Source organism: Oryzias melastigma, linkage group LG10 (genome assembly GCF_002922805.2).
Source record: "Oryzias melastigma strain HK-1 linkage group LG10, ASM292280v2, whole genome shotgun sequence".
Lineage (NCBI taxonomy): Eukaryota > Metazoa > Chordata > Actinopteri > Beloniformes > Adrianichthyidae > Oryzias > Oryzias melastigma.
In genome coordinates this window covers 10,926,149-10,940,672 of record NC_050521.1, presented here as the reverse complement: position 1 = coordinate 10,940,672, position 14,524 = coordinate 10,926,149, and the positions used below count along the sequence as shown (strand labels likewise).

Below are 14,524 nucleotides of genomic sequence, written 5' to 3'. Positions count from 1 at the left end.
GACCCCTGTTACGTCACACGCACCACGTGACCAAAACGGAGCTTTTTACCCGGAAGAGACAGGTTTGCCAAATTTGGCCGCAAAAATGTCGTTTTATTTCAATATTTTTTGCTCAAAACACGCCAAAACATTTGGAAATGGTAAATATATGGCGAAATACAGTTAACACCGAAAAAGACCCACAACCCCATTACTAACCCTTTAAGTGTTCTTTATGGTCAGAAAACTACAGTAACAATCTTCTGCTTCCTGTGAGTGATGTCACTCACCAAGCTTCTCCCGTTGCCTTCAGGTGTGGAGATGAGATAGTGGCGGTGAATGGAGCCACCACTGTGGGAATGAAGAACAACTCTCTGATCCCCATGCTGAAGCTGCAGAAGAACAGAGTCACGCTGACTGTGGTGTCGTGGCCGGGCACGCTGGTGTAGCATCGCTGCCGTTTGTTCAGTCCTCATCTCAATTTTACATGAGCAAAAAGAGGTTCCTCTGATCTGAGCTGGAACCCTGCTTACTTCACTGACACGCCGTTTGTTTGTTCTTCTCTTGATGTAATGGACTGTGTGTTCATGAGAACTACAAACTGGAGTTAATCGTTGATTTTTAATAGAAAAATGGCAGTTAATTACTGGTTAAATACAGAAGGATTTCTTTTCTCTGATTCTGTTCTGAGCAGTTGTGTTAAAATAGTTTGATCATAGTGTACAGAAATGAAATATATAGCTAATTAATAACGAGTTTGTACAACAAGAAATTGCTGCAGACGCTAGAACAAATAAATATATGCACTTTTAAAAAGTGATATCTCAGAGGAAAAATCACACTAGTTGAATCACAGTCGAGCTTTAACGAGTTATAACACTTGTGTTGATGGGAGGCTTCTATTCTGTTCTATTTTTTTTTTATCAGAAATGTGAGGCCTTGGTTATTCAGACCATCAAAATGACAAGAAGTCATATCAATGTGCATAACGAGTGTAACATCATTCAGAGTGGGGAAATGTGATGCATGGTTAATGTGAAGTGATCCAAAGAAATTATTCTTTGTAAATTGTTTTAATTAATACTGCTTGTAATCCTTTGGAGGAACATTTAGGAGGTTCAGATGCTTCAAGCATTTGGCATAATTTTGCAAAAGTGCTTTGAATTGTCTTTCAGAAATCTAAATGTCTTTTTCTGGATGATTCGCTGGTTTTTCCGTTGGTACTGAAGGACAAACCAGAATGTATCGTTGCCTTAAAGAGCCTTTGTACCAAACCGTTTTCTCCTCATTATTGTGGCCTTGCTTGCATCTTGATTGATGGAAGACTTCTTGCACAATTCAGTGGTCGTGTCAGATGCAGCACGCAGTGTGTGATTTAATCCAGCCACTGTTTCATTATGTCAATAAATTCACATCAAAATCCTGCTGTTTGTGTTGTTTCTTTAGGAAATGAAGTGAGATGACCAGTAGTGGATGAAATTTAAAAAAATCGTCTTAATTTCATACAACTGAATTTATTAGTCATTCCATACACCTGTCATTTAATACTTTTCATTTAAATGTTCGAGTATTTGCTTATATTTAATAAAAACCATCAGGTTGGTACTTCCTGAATGGAAAGAACTGTTTTATTTGAAATGTGTCCATTTTAATTTATGCCTTTGCAGTCTGACCCCTGCTGGACATTATTGAAATTTAAAAACTAAACTTCAACAGTTAAAAGTAGGACATATAAATGTCATCACACACTGACTGCTGTATGGGGCATTCAGTGCATTTCAAATATATATTTTGCATTCAACAGATTAAAAATTCAGCATTCTTAATGTCAACAAAGGAACCATAAAGATGCTCAAAAATGGGGGGTAACCTGTTCCTTTAAATGCTGAGAAGAATGTGACCTAAGGTGTGTTGTAAACAGGTGATATTTACTTGAATTACCTTTTGAAAAGAGGTTTTACTGCAGCTCATTTACTTTTACTAGAGTAAATTTGTGAAGAATCACTACTCTCACCAAACCTTAGTAGAGTCATTGCTTTATAATGTTTATTTCTTGTTTCATTTACATCAGGATCTGTCTTATTTTGCTGTAAACAGACATTTTATTATATTTGTATTTAAAAACTCTTGAATTTTCTTTTTTTCCACTGATTCAGTTGGTTTATTAATTATACATAGTACTTGAGTGCTTTTAAACAGATTCAAATAACCACTTTTGTTTAAAAGTACTATTTAAAGTAAGGCTATGACTACTAGAGTAAAAACTTTGGTTTCCTCCATATAAATCTGTATAATTCAGATGTTCAAAGAGCTACTAATGTTTGTGAATTCAAATCTAAAAAAGCTTTTGAAATGAAAACATAGTTTAAAATAAAATTAAATGGAGACACCATTATTTTCAGTAGAGAAATTGTTAGTTTTCTTCAGCCGGTTCTGAAAAAAACAAATGTAAAAAGAAAAAAACACACACAAAGCACCATAAAAGCAGCCACCCTGAAGTGAAGCCCACCCCTGCAGACAGTGTGTGCACATGCACTGCAGGGGGAGGGGGTTCCAGTTGGGAGATACAGTTAAAAAGAAAAGAAGGGCGTCATAAACCTTTTGACCGCCGATCTGTAGCATCAGGAAGAAGCAGCCGGCTGTGGGGGCGTCACTCCTGGATGTGTTGGTTAAAGGCTGTCAGGTTAACCAGTTAGCACCTTGTTTAACATGACAGCGTGTGTTGATGGCCAGGAGCTGGTCACTTTGACAGAGGTCAGACGGGATCCCGTTCATCAAAGCTGCACGGAATAAAATTGCACTTCACCTAAATTCTATATGTGGATCAATAAAGCAAACAGACAAACCAAATAAAAACCAACCATTTATTGTGTTTCCCCAGAAGTTAGTTCGGTTGTCATGATAAACATTTAGAGGATTTGAAGTCTCATCAACTACTGCTTCAGAAGGACAGGAGTACAACGCGATGCAGTCGTTCTATTGGGGTATAACAGGAAGAAACAAAGGAGCCATCTGCTCAAAACATCCGGGATGGATGATCCTCCAAACAAATTAGGATGAACTGTAGCTCGGAGAAAAAAATGATCACAAAAAGAGCATCAATATAAAAAAATAATAAACAAAACAACATCTTCCAAATGTGTTTAACAATAGTGTCATCTTTATTGGCAAAAACAATAAAAAAAAATATGATAAAAAGAATGTACCATATTTCAGATGCAGTTTTATGAAATTCTCACTCTTTCTCGGCTCAAGTGCAATAATAAGTCCTTTACTCTGGCATCAGTTACATGTCAACATATGGCTTACAAGGTAAACAGGTCCATATAAACCTGAAAGGTATACAGACACCTTTCATTCATCAAAACTATGGTACAGCAAATATTTTGGCAAAAAAAATGTAACAATATGTAAACAAATGGTAAACCACTGTACAGCCGACTCTAGCGTGGTATTTACAGGTCAAGTTCTCAAAGGGTTAAGACAAAACACAGAGGGATGAGATCCACCATGCGCGTTCCACCATCATCCCATCGAACTGCAAAGAACTGGTTTTTAAAAACCAGCAAATGACATCTGGATGCTGGGATCATCTGTTGGCATCCGCTTACATGGACGCTGATTTTGTTTCCTCCTATCCACACATAAGGCAAAGAGAGTTACGCAAAGTTTCACATTCTTTGCGAGAAACTACCGATATGACAGATGAGCTACAGGTCAGTGGTGCTTTGGGGTAAATGCACTTCTAGTGAACTTCTGGTGAGTTTCACTTCTTTTGTTTTTCTTTTTTTTTTCTAAAGGTAACAAAAACATCCAAATGCAACGAGGGAGTCAGGTTCCGATGGGGGAAAAAATGTGCAAAATCTGCTCTAAAGCAAAGTGACAGTGTTGCAAAAAATTTGAATGTACAAGGAACTGAGATGTATGGGAGTCATCACAGGAGACGCCAGTGCAGACCCTCATTCCAACCAACTGTATGTACAAGGCACTACGGATGAGATTGGAGGGCCACACCTTCAGCCTGAGGACAGCCTCCTCAGTCCGGCCGCAATATGGGATATTTAGGTAAGAATTCTATAAGAATCACCTGTGGAGAGAAAACACAGCATGTTGGTCTTCCCTAATTTCAACTCTGAAAAACTGCTTTAAGTTGGATTAATATTTTAATGTGATATCAAAATGCTAAACCTGTGTCACTTACATATTCCATCATGTTACTGCTTTCACATTTTCTTTTACTGAGCTTCCAGTGCAAACCCAGCTGAGGAGAGCAAAACAAAACGGATGCATTCAGCAGCCCCTCTCTTATGCAAACCGAGACACACACACGCACGTGCGCAGGCGTGCACATGCAGAGAAAAGAGAATCTGTCTGAATCTGCCCTTCAAGGACTGTCTGGTCTCACGGAGGTCAAAATGTGGCCAGACACCCTGAAGAGCTTCCTTTATGTCCCCGCACGGCTACTAGCTGCAATTTGTTGCTGTGAGACAAAACCAAATGAACACGGCCGTTTACGGCTGACCTCTTGGTTCTGTCCAACCCCAAAGCACTCGATCTGCCCCGAACAGCTCAGAGGGGCGAATGTGGCAGGTTAGAGTTTACGGAACAGATTAATGGTCATGATCCATCACAGCAGAGATACAGAAACCCTTTCACACAGGAGCTCACACCTCTCTTACCTTGTGGTATAATCGGTTGTTCTCCCACTCCAGAAGTTTCTGAATGGATCGCCTCGTCTTTTGGGACAAAAGACATTTGAGTTACTGGATGCAGCAAAAACTCAGCAGAACAGGCAACAGTTTTGCAGGTTTATGGACTGAACTCTCACTTTACCAGCTAGTAATTTCCACTTTGTTGTTAGTAATACAGAGTGGCTTTAAACGGCACGCTCCAGAGTCGGCCGATGCATGAACGCAGCGCCACAAAGCGAGCGTGAGCTGTTATTACCCTCCGCACTCAGACTAAACCAGTGGAATTGCTTATTATGGCCTGTGAGCGAGAGTTTAACTGTGCCCCTAATGTGGGACGAGGCCGCGGACTTACTCTCTTGTTGAGGCAGATAACGGGCCACAGACTGCAGCCCACCGTGCAGCAGCAGCACAGGCAGCCGCAGAGAAGCCACTTCACGTTCACAGGGAGGTTCTTTTTCAAGCACGCGTTCAGCCTGCTGATGCTGGTTTTGAATTCTTCCGGTGCTACCTGAGGAGGGAAAAGAAACTTTTTTATTTTTAATTGAAGAGCGCTTGTGTTCAAGGAGAAACTTAACAGAAAGATCAAAGGGGCTTTAAAAAACACACAAAAGTTAGACGTTTGCAGATGTTCTCCAGAGACTTGCTAACCTGGCTATACTCTGTTCAAGGCAAGGAGGGACTCAAAGGAGAGATAAGCCCAGTGCCTGTGGCAGTGTCGGCCAAACAACTTGAATGGATGCTCATTCCTCACAGAGTCTGTACGCCATAAAACGGGGGTCGTAATCTTTTATGACAGGATGCAAAGGTCTCTTTGCAAACAGCCAAAGACTTCAGAATAAAGCTCAGCAGGGCCTGATCTGCACCCTTCAATCATCATAATTGTGACCTCATCCATCACATGTCACCCTGAGTTACAATACCGAAGGTACTTTTTATTGCCCCACACTTCCCTCGGCCCGCTCTTACCCCTGCAGCCTTTTTGTGTTTCTGCGTCCGACCCAGGAAGCTTCCCTTTCTTGTCTATACGGCAGAGTCCTCATTGCAGGATTTTATCACCTGGAGCTGGAGCTTCCAACACACTGGGGTCCCCGTCAGCCGAGCCCCATAGACGAGCTTACTCATTGACAGAGCTGCACATTCAGGCTCTTTTCTCTGCGGTGCGCCGCGCTGCTTCTAATGCATCCCCACCAGATCAAAACCTCTCTGGGAAGTTTGAAAGGGACGCTCTGGGGAAGTTGGGGCCGTTAAAGGCCAGCAGAACAATAGAGCCGCTGCAGCTTTAACTGCTTAATTCTTTCCCACTTGGATTTGAACAGAAAGCAGCTCGCAAGACTGAAGTGCAAGAAAACTTGAAAGTAACTGTACCTTTCCCGTGAGAACAGTAGGGAACTCTGTGTCGAATCTGTTGCTGAGTCCAAACCTGGATAGAAGGAAAAGAAGATGTAAAGTCCTGTCATGGAGCTGAGGATGATGCTGAACAAGCAAAAGGCAGCAAAGCAACACAGTCTTTTTAGATCGATATTTTGATTTATTTTACATTGAGGCAGAAGAACTATTCTGTCTAACTTACTCGTACACTAAAGAACATGTTGAATATAAAGTAAATACTTTTTATCTTGTTTTTGGTAAAATAAAATAAGATGAAATAGTTTGTAGTATCTTCACACTTCCAGAGGAAAATCTGTCATGTTTATTAAGACAAACAAAACTAATGTTTAAGAAACTGGTTAAATTGAACAATTTAGAACACAGTATTTGCATAAAACCTTATAAATTAACTTGAGGGAAGAATTTGACATTTTTACATCACTGTTTAAAGTCTTTTTTCACCATTTACAAGCAATGCAACAATTAATTTTCCCTACGATTCCTTTAAAACCTGGATTTTTGGGTCACGGTTTTGTTTCGATTCAATATATGATTTATGTATTACAAAACAACAATAAAATTATACTAAAATTCAGAAAATGTATATTTAACTGGCTAATAAGGAAGTAGTTAAAAAAACATTTTAGTTGACTTATACTAAGCAAGGTGTAATATAATAAATGTAAAATATTGACACTTTAAACCTGATGGTATACAGTAGGGATGCAACGATTCACTTTCCCCACCATTCAGTTCAATGGAGTAACACACGATTCAGTTTCTACCAACCAAACATCTGTTGATTTGTCAAAAGATAGAATGAGTGTGTACATCCAAGTTGTATCTGGATCTTTCTAAAACAAGCATTTAAAATGATCCACCTGTAAAAATGAAACCAAACCCTAAAGTATTTTATACTGACATTAAAAGGTTCACTATTATACTACTGCCTATGAACACTGAAGACCTCTATATTTACTAAAAGCATGTCATTAACCACAAATACATTAAACCAATTCCTTTTTATATAAAATACCACTTGTTATTATATCTTGCTATCTAGATGCTTGATGCAAAGCAATAAATTAAAGGTTTGGAGTAAATTGAAGACTTTTATTTAATGCAATAAAAATATATGCGCAAATCTGGTTATTTTTAAATAAAACTTTAAAGAAAAGCTACTTTTAAAGATGAATATCCGCTGCTTTTTGCTTGCCAAGTTTGATTTTTCACCCGTTTCTATTTTAACAATAAGGCTTTTAAACTTTTCATGTATAAAAAGAATCAACATGCACCTGGAATGACGAACGGTGGAGTATAAGATGGAAATCACGATTATGACCCCGATATGATAAATAATTTACGGTTGCCAAAGACAAAAAAATAAAACCAAGTGACTTTTTCTCTTTTAAAACATGTAGCTTTTGGTTTTTACATTACAGTAACGATTTACGGCAGCCAACTTTCGAGCTTGCAGTTACCATAGTAACCAAAATATCTATTTTGATGTTGTTATGCTCACTTAAAAAAATCATCCATTTCAGTCTGGATAGGACCTACTGTTTTTGTTGTGAAAACCGTTAGCAAACAGAATAGCATCGGCTAGCCAGCCGAAGGATAACAATCCAACACCGGGCCGAACCGAACCCACTAAGGCGGGTTCTGCTTACACTGTGATGTGCCCAGCCCCCCGCATAACCACCGGCTCCGGACAGTATCGGGGCAAGTTCTCTTCGCTCACTACAAGGTCCTCCTCATCGTCTTCTAACTCATAAATGGTATCAAAGTCCGCCATGTTTGGTAGTAAGACGCTCATGACGTCTTCTTCGAGGCTGCGCACTGACGCGCTTTGGAGAGCGCGACCATGGTGCGTTCAAGTGCTGTAGGAAATGTCACCCTCAGGTTTTTACAAGGCGGTAACGAACATTGACATGCGGACATCGTTTATTCTGGGACAATTCACTGGTTCTATTAGTAAAAAGAGTGCGAGAAGCTGACATGCAAGTTTAATAATAAAAGTTTTTTAAGCATTTAGCTAACAGTCTCAAATAGACAATCCAAAAACCAGAAAAGAACATCTATTCATTGCGTAATTTTACAGTTGTTGCTTTTTCAATTAAAAATGTAATTATTTATTAAAAGCAACGAAATAAAGACAGAAAGAAAACAAGTTTTTATCCAAACTTGCAGAAAAGTTACGCAACTATTTCAGGTAATAAACTCAGCTCAGTACCCTTGTAAAATACCTCTAACCTCTTTTTATAAGGTAAAAAAAACCTGACAAAAGTACCTCAATTATCGAGTTTATTTTTACTTTTTTAAAAATGGTTAATTACTTCTTTCCTGCACATCAATTTATCTGCACGGTAAAACATTGACTTCAAAGCTAACGGTGTCTTTAAAAATGCAAAAACTATATTAATAAAAGAAACAACATAAAAATAAATAAGACAACATTTCTACATCCAACATTTAAAACACGACAAACTTTCTGCAAAAAAGCCTTTTATTTACAAACCCGTTTCAATGACAGCTGCTTTTTGCGCACTTTTTTTGCTCTAAAAAACATATAAAAAGATTGAATTCAACGCCTTTAATTCTGAGATATCTAATTTAAAACTCCCCTGAAATGCCTCATTTATTTTTCCAGCACATTCTATTCACAAACAAATACAATTTCACAAACAAAACAGGATATTTATATCTTATAAATTCACAAACAATTAAAAGCTTTTAATTTTGAAAACACGCGCTTTTTTTCTTCCTTTTTTCAAATGATAAAAAACTATTCTATAAAAATCTATATTGAAGAGCCTCCAGCATTTCGCTGCTGTAAATCAAATGTGTGTCCTGATGCAGCGCGCGAGTCTCATCCTCCTGCTGCGCGTTGGAGTGCTCAGTTATACCAGAGAAGATGCTCCAGCTGTCCTACTGGGTCACAGTCACCTGCTGTATATTCCTGATAGATGGCAAGGTGTTCATTCCCTGAGGGGGGTACATAGATCCGTGCATGTCTGTGGGACTCAGGGACCCCGGGACCGGCAGGGGACTGACTGACCCCGGATCACTGTGCACGGAGCCGCTGCTCCCATCAGACTGACCCATCTTCTTCTTGATCAACTTCCTCTCCTTCGCCCTCCGGTTCTGAAACCAGATTTTCACCTGAAAGAGGTGCAATAATTCAGGTAATGAAAACCATGAAATCCAGCCCAAAATGTTCATCATAAGGAAACAAACAGATTTTTTGACCTGATAAAAGTAAAAGTTTTAAAAAGTGAAAGGAGCATCAGTAAATTATATGGAGTACTAAAAATGAGTTAGTCTGTTTGTTCTTCCGTTTTATGTAATATTTTGCGTAAAATACAATAAAACCGACCAGTAAATCACCTAAAGGAAACAAAAAACATTCTTTAGAATCAAACCATAAAATCCGCAGGATTTGTATACAAAGAGAGAAAATAGAAACAGGTTTTTGCCGTAAAAAGGATCAGAAAGTTGCTGCTAAAGATTTCTTTTGGTGTCATTTTGAACTTTGAATTTGGACTGTTAAAAAAAAGGAAAGAATGGTCTCACCTGTCTTTCAGACAGACCCAGGTTGACAGCCAGCTCAGATTTTCTCCTGATGGTGATGTATCTGTTGAAGTGAAACTCTTTCTCCAGCTCCAGTCTCTGGTGGTCTGTGTACACTACCCTGTATTTCTCCTTCGTTCTTGTTTTACCTGTGCGGGAAAAAAACACAAACAGCTGCTACATGAGGACGCAAATCCCTCAGATTGTCACTTTACTTTTTTTATCTCAACCTCAGAGGCCAGCATGCAGGCGGCCGAACTGGAAGCTTTCCACAGAGCAGACTGCATGCCAGGACCGGCTTTATCTGCGGGCTGCATCTTTATTCGCAGCATCTAAAATCCACATCTCTTTGACGTCTCTACAGATACGCAAATGAGGCTGTTTGATCTCGCTTGGATGACAACTTCAGTAAGTGAATTTCAAACAGCCACGAGCCTTCCAGTGTCTTTGAAACTCAACGTTTCACGTGGTTTTTGTCTGCGTAAAAGTTGCGCAGAGCGCACGAGAGTTACAGTGAAAATCTGTGGATGGATGGAAATAATTTGTCAGATATGATGAAAAAGTTGGTAAAATGTTTTCAATTGAATCCAATCAGTGACCATTCTGACTTTTGATTTTAAAAACGACAGAATAATCTCTTTACACAGACAGAAACTAATTCCTGCAGGTTTGTGATGATAGCTGTGAAAGAGTAACTCTTTCCGGCAATATAACTCGGAGAGGAAGGGAAGCTGGCGCATATCAAAGCAAAGAGGTGTTGAATGCAAAGGCCTCGGCCTGGATATGACGGACAGCACTCAAGACACCAAACAATGTAACAGGGAAGTTAACCTCACAACTCCTGGAATAATGACATTAACATCACAACTGCGTGGCGCCGTGTTCTCACACCTATTCCCTCCCTTTCTTCCATCATTTTTCAGATTCCCATAAACAGAAACGGTGGACAGGCCCCAATTTGGAACACTTTAATTGTTCAGTTTGGTCAAAAAAGTGTTTTTCTACATTTAGTTAAAGCTAAAAAAAACAAATATTATTTTGTACATTTGAGCAAGAGTGTTTTGCTGTTTTTCTCATATTTTTAAAGCAGTTTTTGCGTAAAACTCAGCTTGCAGCTGCTGCGTAAAAACGACATTAAGAAGCTCACAGACGCGCAGGGGCATTGCCTGTCCTTCATGAGGGAGTGTGAACGGTAATGATGATGTTCTCACCCGTGGAAGACGCCTGCGCCGTTTTGCTCATCCACTGGTACGAGCTGCGCCGTTCTCTGTCGGGAGAAAGCTGTCCAACAGAAACGTTGTCCGGCGGCGGCTGCAGCACCGCAGACCCGGGAGGATGCATGTGACTGTACTCAGACGGGCAGTAAGGGCCCTGTGCAGAAGATGAGCTGTTCATGGGTGGAGGAATGGGATTAGGGGGTACCAGTCCATACGTGCCCCAGTCCTCTCTTGGGCCGCCATACGAAGCTCCCCAACTGCTCGCAGATTGTGTGTGCGTATCCATGTTCGGGACATGATGGTATCCTGTAAAATCGGGGTATTGCTGTGTAGATACAAAATTCTGTGGAGGCAGACTGATGCTGGATCTTCTCACTGGCCCTTGGTGATACATGCCGCTTTCTTTATCCAGTAGGTACCCAACATACATGTTTTGCATGAAAAGTTTTTGAGAAGTAACAGTAAAGGGCGGATGAAGCCTGTTTCAAGGCGACATTGTGACCCTACAACTGTTAAGAAAACCAACCCTGTGCCGTGTATAGTCCAAACGGGTCCCCTCAGTAAAACACCACGTAGCTCCGGGTCTGTCTGCAGTCTCTCATGATGTGCCTCGTTTGACACGAAGCTAAAGGTACACTAAGGCCTTCCTGACGTGAGCCAGCTCCTCCACTCTCGTGGATTTGCATCCAAATGAGAGTGACCGGTGCTCCCGGCCCAGCTGTCCCTCGCGTCACACCTGACAGTGAGCCTATCCTGAGCATGAGCTCTCCACCCCAGGAATAAATTATCACCCCGGCCTATCAGCGGGACACAGTGGCAATAACTGCAAGACACTCGACCCCACAAGCAAGACAGGAGGCCTGTGCGTAATTACGCACAGATTCTTCTGATAAAACTCGATTTAAAAGTTTGAATTGTTGAGACATTTATGTTTAATGTCGAGGAGGCACTTAAATGCTGAAAAAATAAATTAAATAAAAGAAGAGGAAAAAAAAAACGTGGATCGTGGGAATTCGGCGGTTCGTGACCACGCGCCACGGGTTCATCCAGATTTATTTGTTAACATATTCAAGTGCAAACGAGGTGCAAAGTATGAGAGACTTTTTCCCCTTTCAATGAAGCCGAAGCTTTCATATTCTGTTCACACCTCAAGATCGCACTTCACAGCTAATTCCGGTTACAAGGAAACTCCAGCGACCCCCTCTGAGACAAACAGCGGCCTGTGACACGGCGCTCAGCTGCCCTCTGAAGCTAAATTTATTGCTCCGCGACTCACTGATGCGCAGCTCTTCCTCCTGTTAAAAAGCATAGGAAAATCGTTTTTTTATTTTTTTATTTTATGCAATAGAAAAATAGCTTAAAAATGATCAGATTTAAGACCCTCGTATGATCTTTGCTCATCAAAGTAAACTGTTTTTGAAACAAAATTATTAATGTCTCTCTCTAAAGTCTGCTGATTTGGGCTTTACTGACTCTTTATTTGAATTATTCTCTCATGAAATAATAAAAAAAAAAATGCAGATTTTCATGCAGAAAGTGGTTTAGAATTAGAATAGAAACTCCTCACATCTCACAGGTACATTTATCATAAAAATCAGCAGTTTTAAACCAGCAGGGAACAATTCAATAAAACAAAAACTCAAGAGGTTTGACATCAAATAATTTATGTTATTCCTTTTTGACAAGGAACAAATAATTTGACATTTGTTAGGATCCTCTGGATATTTTTTTATTTACATTTTCCTAATTTATCTGCTTAATCGGAGACACACAACTAGGTAAATGTACTGTTTTAATTGTATAAAAACACCTTTTCTTCCCCTTCTAAAATAAAAAAAGGACGAGATTGGTCTGACAGGCTTTTCTTCTGGTCTCATCCAAACAGCTCCCTCTTGTGGACGTTTGTGGAATTTCAACTTCAAGGATCAAATTGACATTCTGATTTCTTCTGTGATCTCTCAGTACAATATGAACCTGTCTTTTAGGAGCTTTTGAAGCTCCAAACGTGTGTGTGTGTGGGGTGGGGTGGGGGTGGGGGTTCTGAAGGAGCTCAAACTGACAGCTATAGGGCCACAGAAGCAGACTTTGGCTGTTAACTCTGCTTTCATTGTGAGTGGATTCATTCTGATAAGCCACAAATGTTCATATGAACACATTAGAATTAATCTGGCTGGTTTCGAAATCATAAAGAATATTTTAAACATATTTGTGCAATTTTAAATAAGGTTAATTACAAAATTTTCAAAACTGCAATCAAATGTGAAGCCCTACACTAATTCTGGATGTGAGAGAGCAAATACAAACAACACAAACAAGGAAAAGGACACAAACATGACAGATGCCTCAAATGTTTTTGAGGAAAAAGCTTAGTGTTTAAGGTGAAGTTTGTTGACTCTTTCTGATCCATAAAGTGGTAAAAACCACCAAGTGACTGTAAATAAGCTGCAGCAGGACAGGCTGTGTGCTGATGCTGAGTTTGTGATCCTGCTCACCAAGTAAAAACACCAGAAGAGCTGATATCTGGACTTCTACAATATTACTGAGACCATGAGAACAGTCACTTCCAGTATACTCTAAACCCTGTATATAAGCCACAGGAGTGGTGGGATTCTGTTCTTTGGAGCCATGAATAAAAATCTGGATTCTTACGGTCTGTGGATCTGCAATGCATCACAAATAGGCAAAAGGAAGTGCATGAAGAACAGCATGTTTACAGTAAACTATGTGGCACATACATATTGGATTGTGGGACGGATTAAGGTTTAGACAAATCCCGAGAAGCAAGACCTGATATTCTGGAGGAAGAAGTGATGAGAGCACCAGTGGATCTGTTAATCTTGATCCCGAATTTGACTCAAAATCCAGTAAAGCTCGGTTTCAGTGGAAGTCTAAAAGAATGTGAGATGACATTCAGGTGAAGTGAATCCAAGAGAAAAACCCCTGATGGGGCTTGAGGAAAGAAACATTGTGGACGCCGGTCATATTCCCTTCACCTCATCAATAGCTTTGTGTCCAAAAGGATTCACTATTGAATGAAATGAACGTGAAACTGCAGCTAGGTTTTACTAAAATGACTAAATGTTTTGGAGGTTGCACTGACTGTTTAATTCTGTCGTGACAAAATGCACCAAAACGATTGAGAAGAACTATTTTTTCTACCTTTCTCCCTGTGAGTGCTCTGTTTGACCTCTAGATGGTGCTGTAGGATCATCTATGACGCTGTCAGTCTCTTTGAAAGCTTGTTAGCTCCAATTAAACATTATAAAAAGTGTCCAATTATGTGTCTGGTGACACTTTTCCATACAAAGATCAGTTTACTTTGATGAAATCAAAGCATGAAACGTCAGGAAGCCCCGCTGAGTTCATCGGTGTTGATGGTGTAAAGGATTTCTCCACAAACCCACAGTGACTCTTACAGTTAGGCAGATAAAACTGGACCATCTGCCTCTATTTTTAGACAGCCCGCTCTGATGGTTCACACGCGGCCTCCACGGCTCCGTTTGTCTTCTGTAACACAGAACATCTGTGGATCACAGCGTCTCAGACACTTCATGTTCAAGTCTCTGGGCTGATTTGTTCAGGTTGCAACACAAATAATTGTTCATGTGTCGCAAAATATCTTGTTTACAAGATATTCCCAAGAAAGTGACACACCTGTTTACCTGTTCTGCACACATTCTATTACAGCTTTTTAAATTC

The 14,524-nt window shown here is 40.0% G+C and overlaps 3 protein-coding genes across 4 annotated transcripts in view; 1 reads left to right on the top strand and 2 right to left on the bottom strand.

Moving 5' to 3' along the window:
• The window catches only part of lnx2b (ligand of numb-protein X 2b), a 21,053-nt gene extending 19,650 nt beyond the window's left edge, over positions 1-1,403 (top strand). The window contains exon 10 of the mRNA XM_024283915.2: positions 293-1,403. Coding sequence (XP_024139683.1) covers positions 293-428 — 136 coding nt within the window. The 3' untranslated portion in view covers positions 429-1,403. The remainder of the gene's footprint in view (positions 1-292) is intronic.
• Positions 1,404-2,829: 1,426 nt separating this feature from the next.
• chic1 (cysteine-rich hydrophobic domain 1) lies at positions 2,830-7,905 on the bottom strand. 2 transcript variants are annotated; one of them, XM_024284032.2, is made up of 7 exons: positions 7,709-7,905; positions 6,036-6,090; positions 5,023-5,178; positions 4,659-4,715; positions 4,181-4,240; positions 3,994-4,066; positions 2,830-3,613 (listed from the first exon to the last, which is right to left on the bottom strand). In XM_024284032.2, exons 1-6 carry the CDS (start codon positions 7,852-7,854, stop codon positions 4,016-4,018), a joined length of 525 nt encoding a protein of 174 aa, XP_024139800.1. In that variant the 5' UTR covers positions 7,855-7,905; the 3' UTR covers positions 2,830-3,613; positions 3,994-4,015. The 2 variants fall into 2 exon arrangements, with proteins under 2 accessions (XP_024139800.1, XP_036069900.1); XM_036214007.1 differs by having other exon boundaries at positions 2,830-4,066; positions 7,709-7,904.
• Positions 7,906-8,966: 1,061 nt separating this feature from the next.
• On the bottom strand, positions 8,967-11,255 carry cdx4 (caudal type homeobox 4). Its single transcript, XM_024284031.1, has 3 exons — positions 10,820-11,255; positions 9,612-9,757; positions 8,967-9,200 (listed from the first exon to the last, which is right to left on the bottom strand). Exons 1-3 carry the CDS (start codon positions 11,253-11,255, stop codon positions 8,967-8,969), a joined length of 816 nt encoding a protein of 271 aa, XP_024139799.1.
• Positions 11,256-14,524: the final 3,269 nt, after the last annotated feature.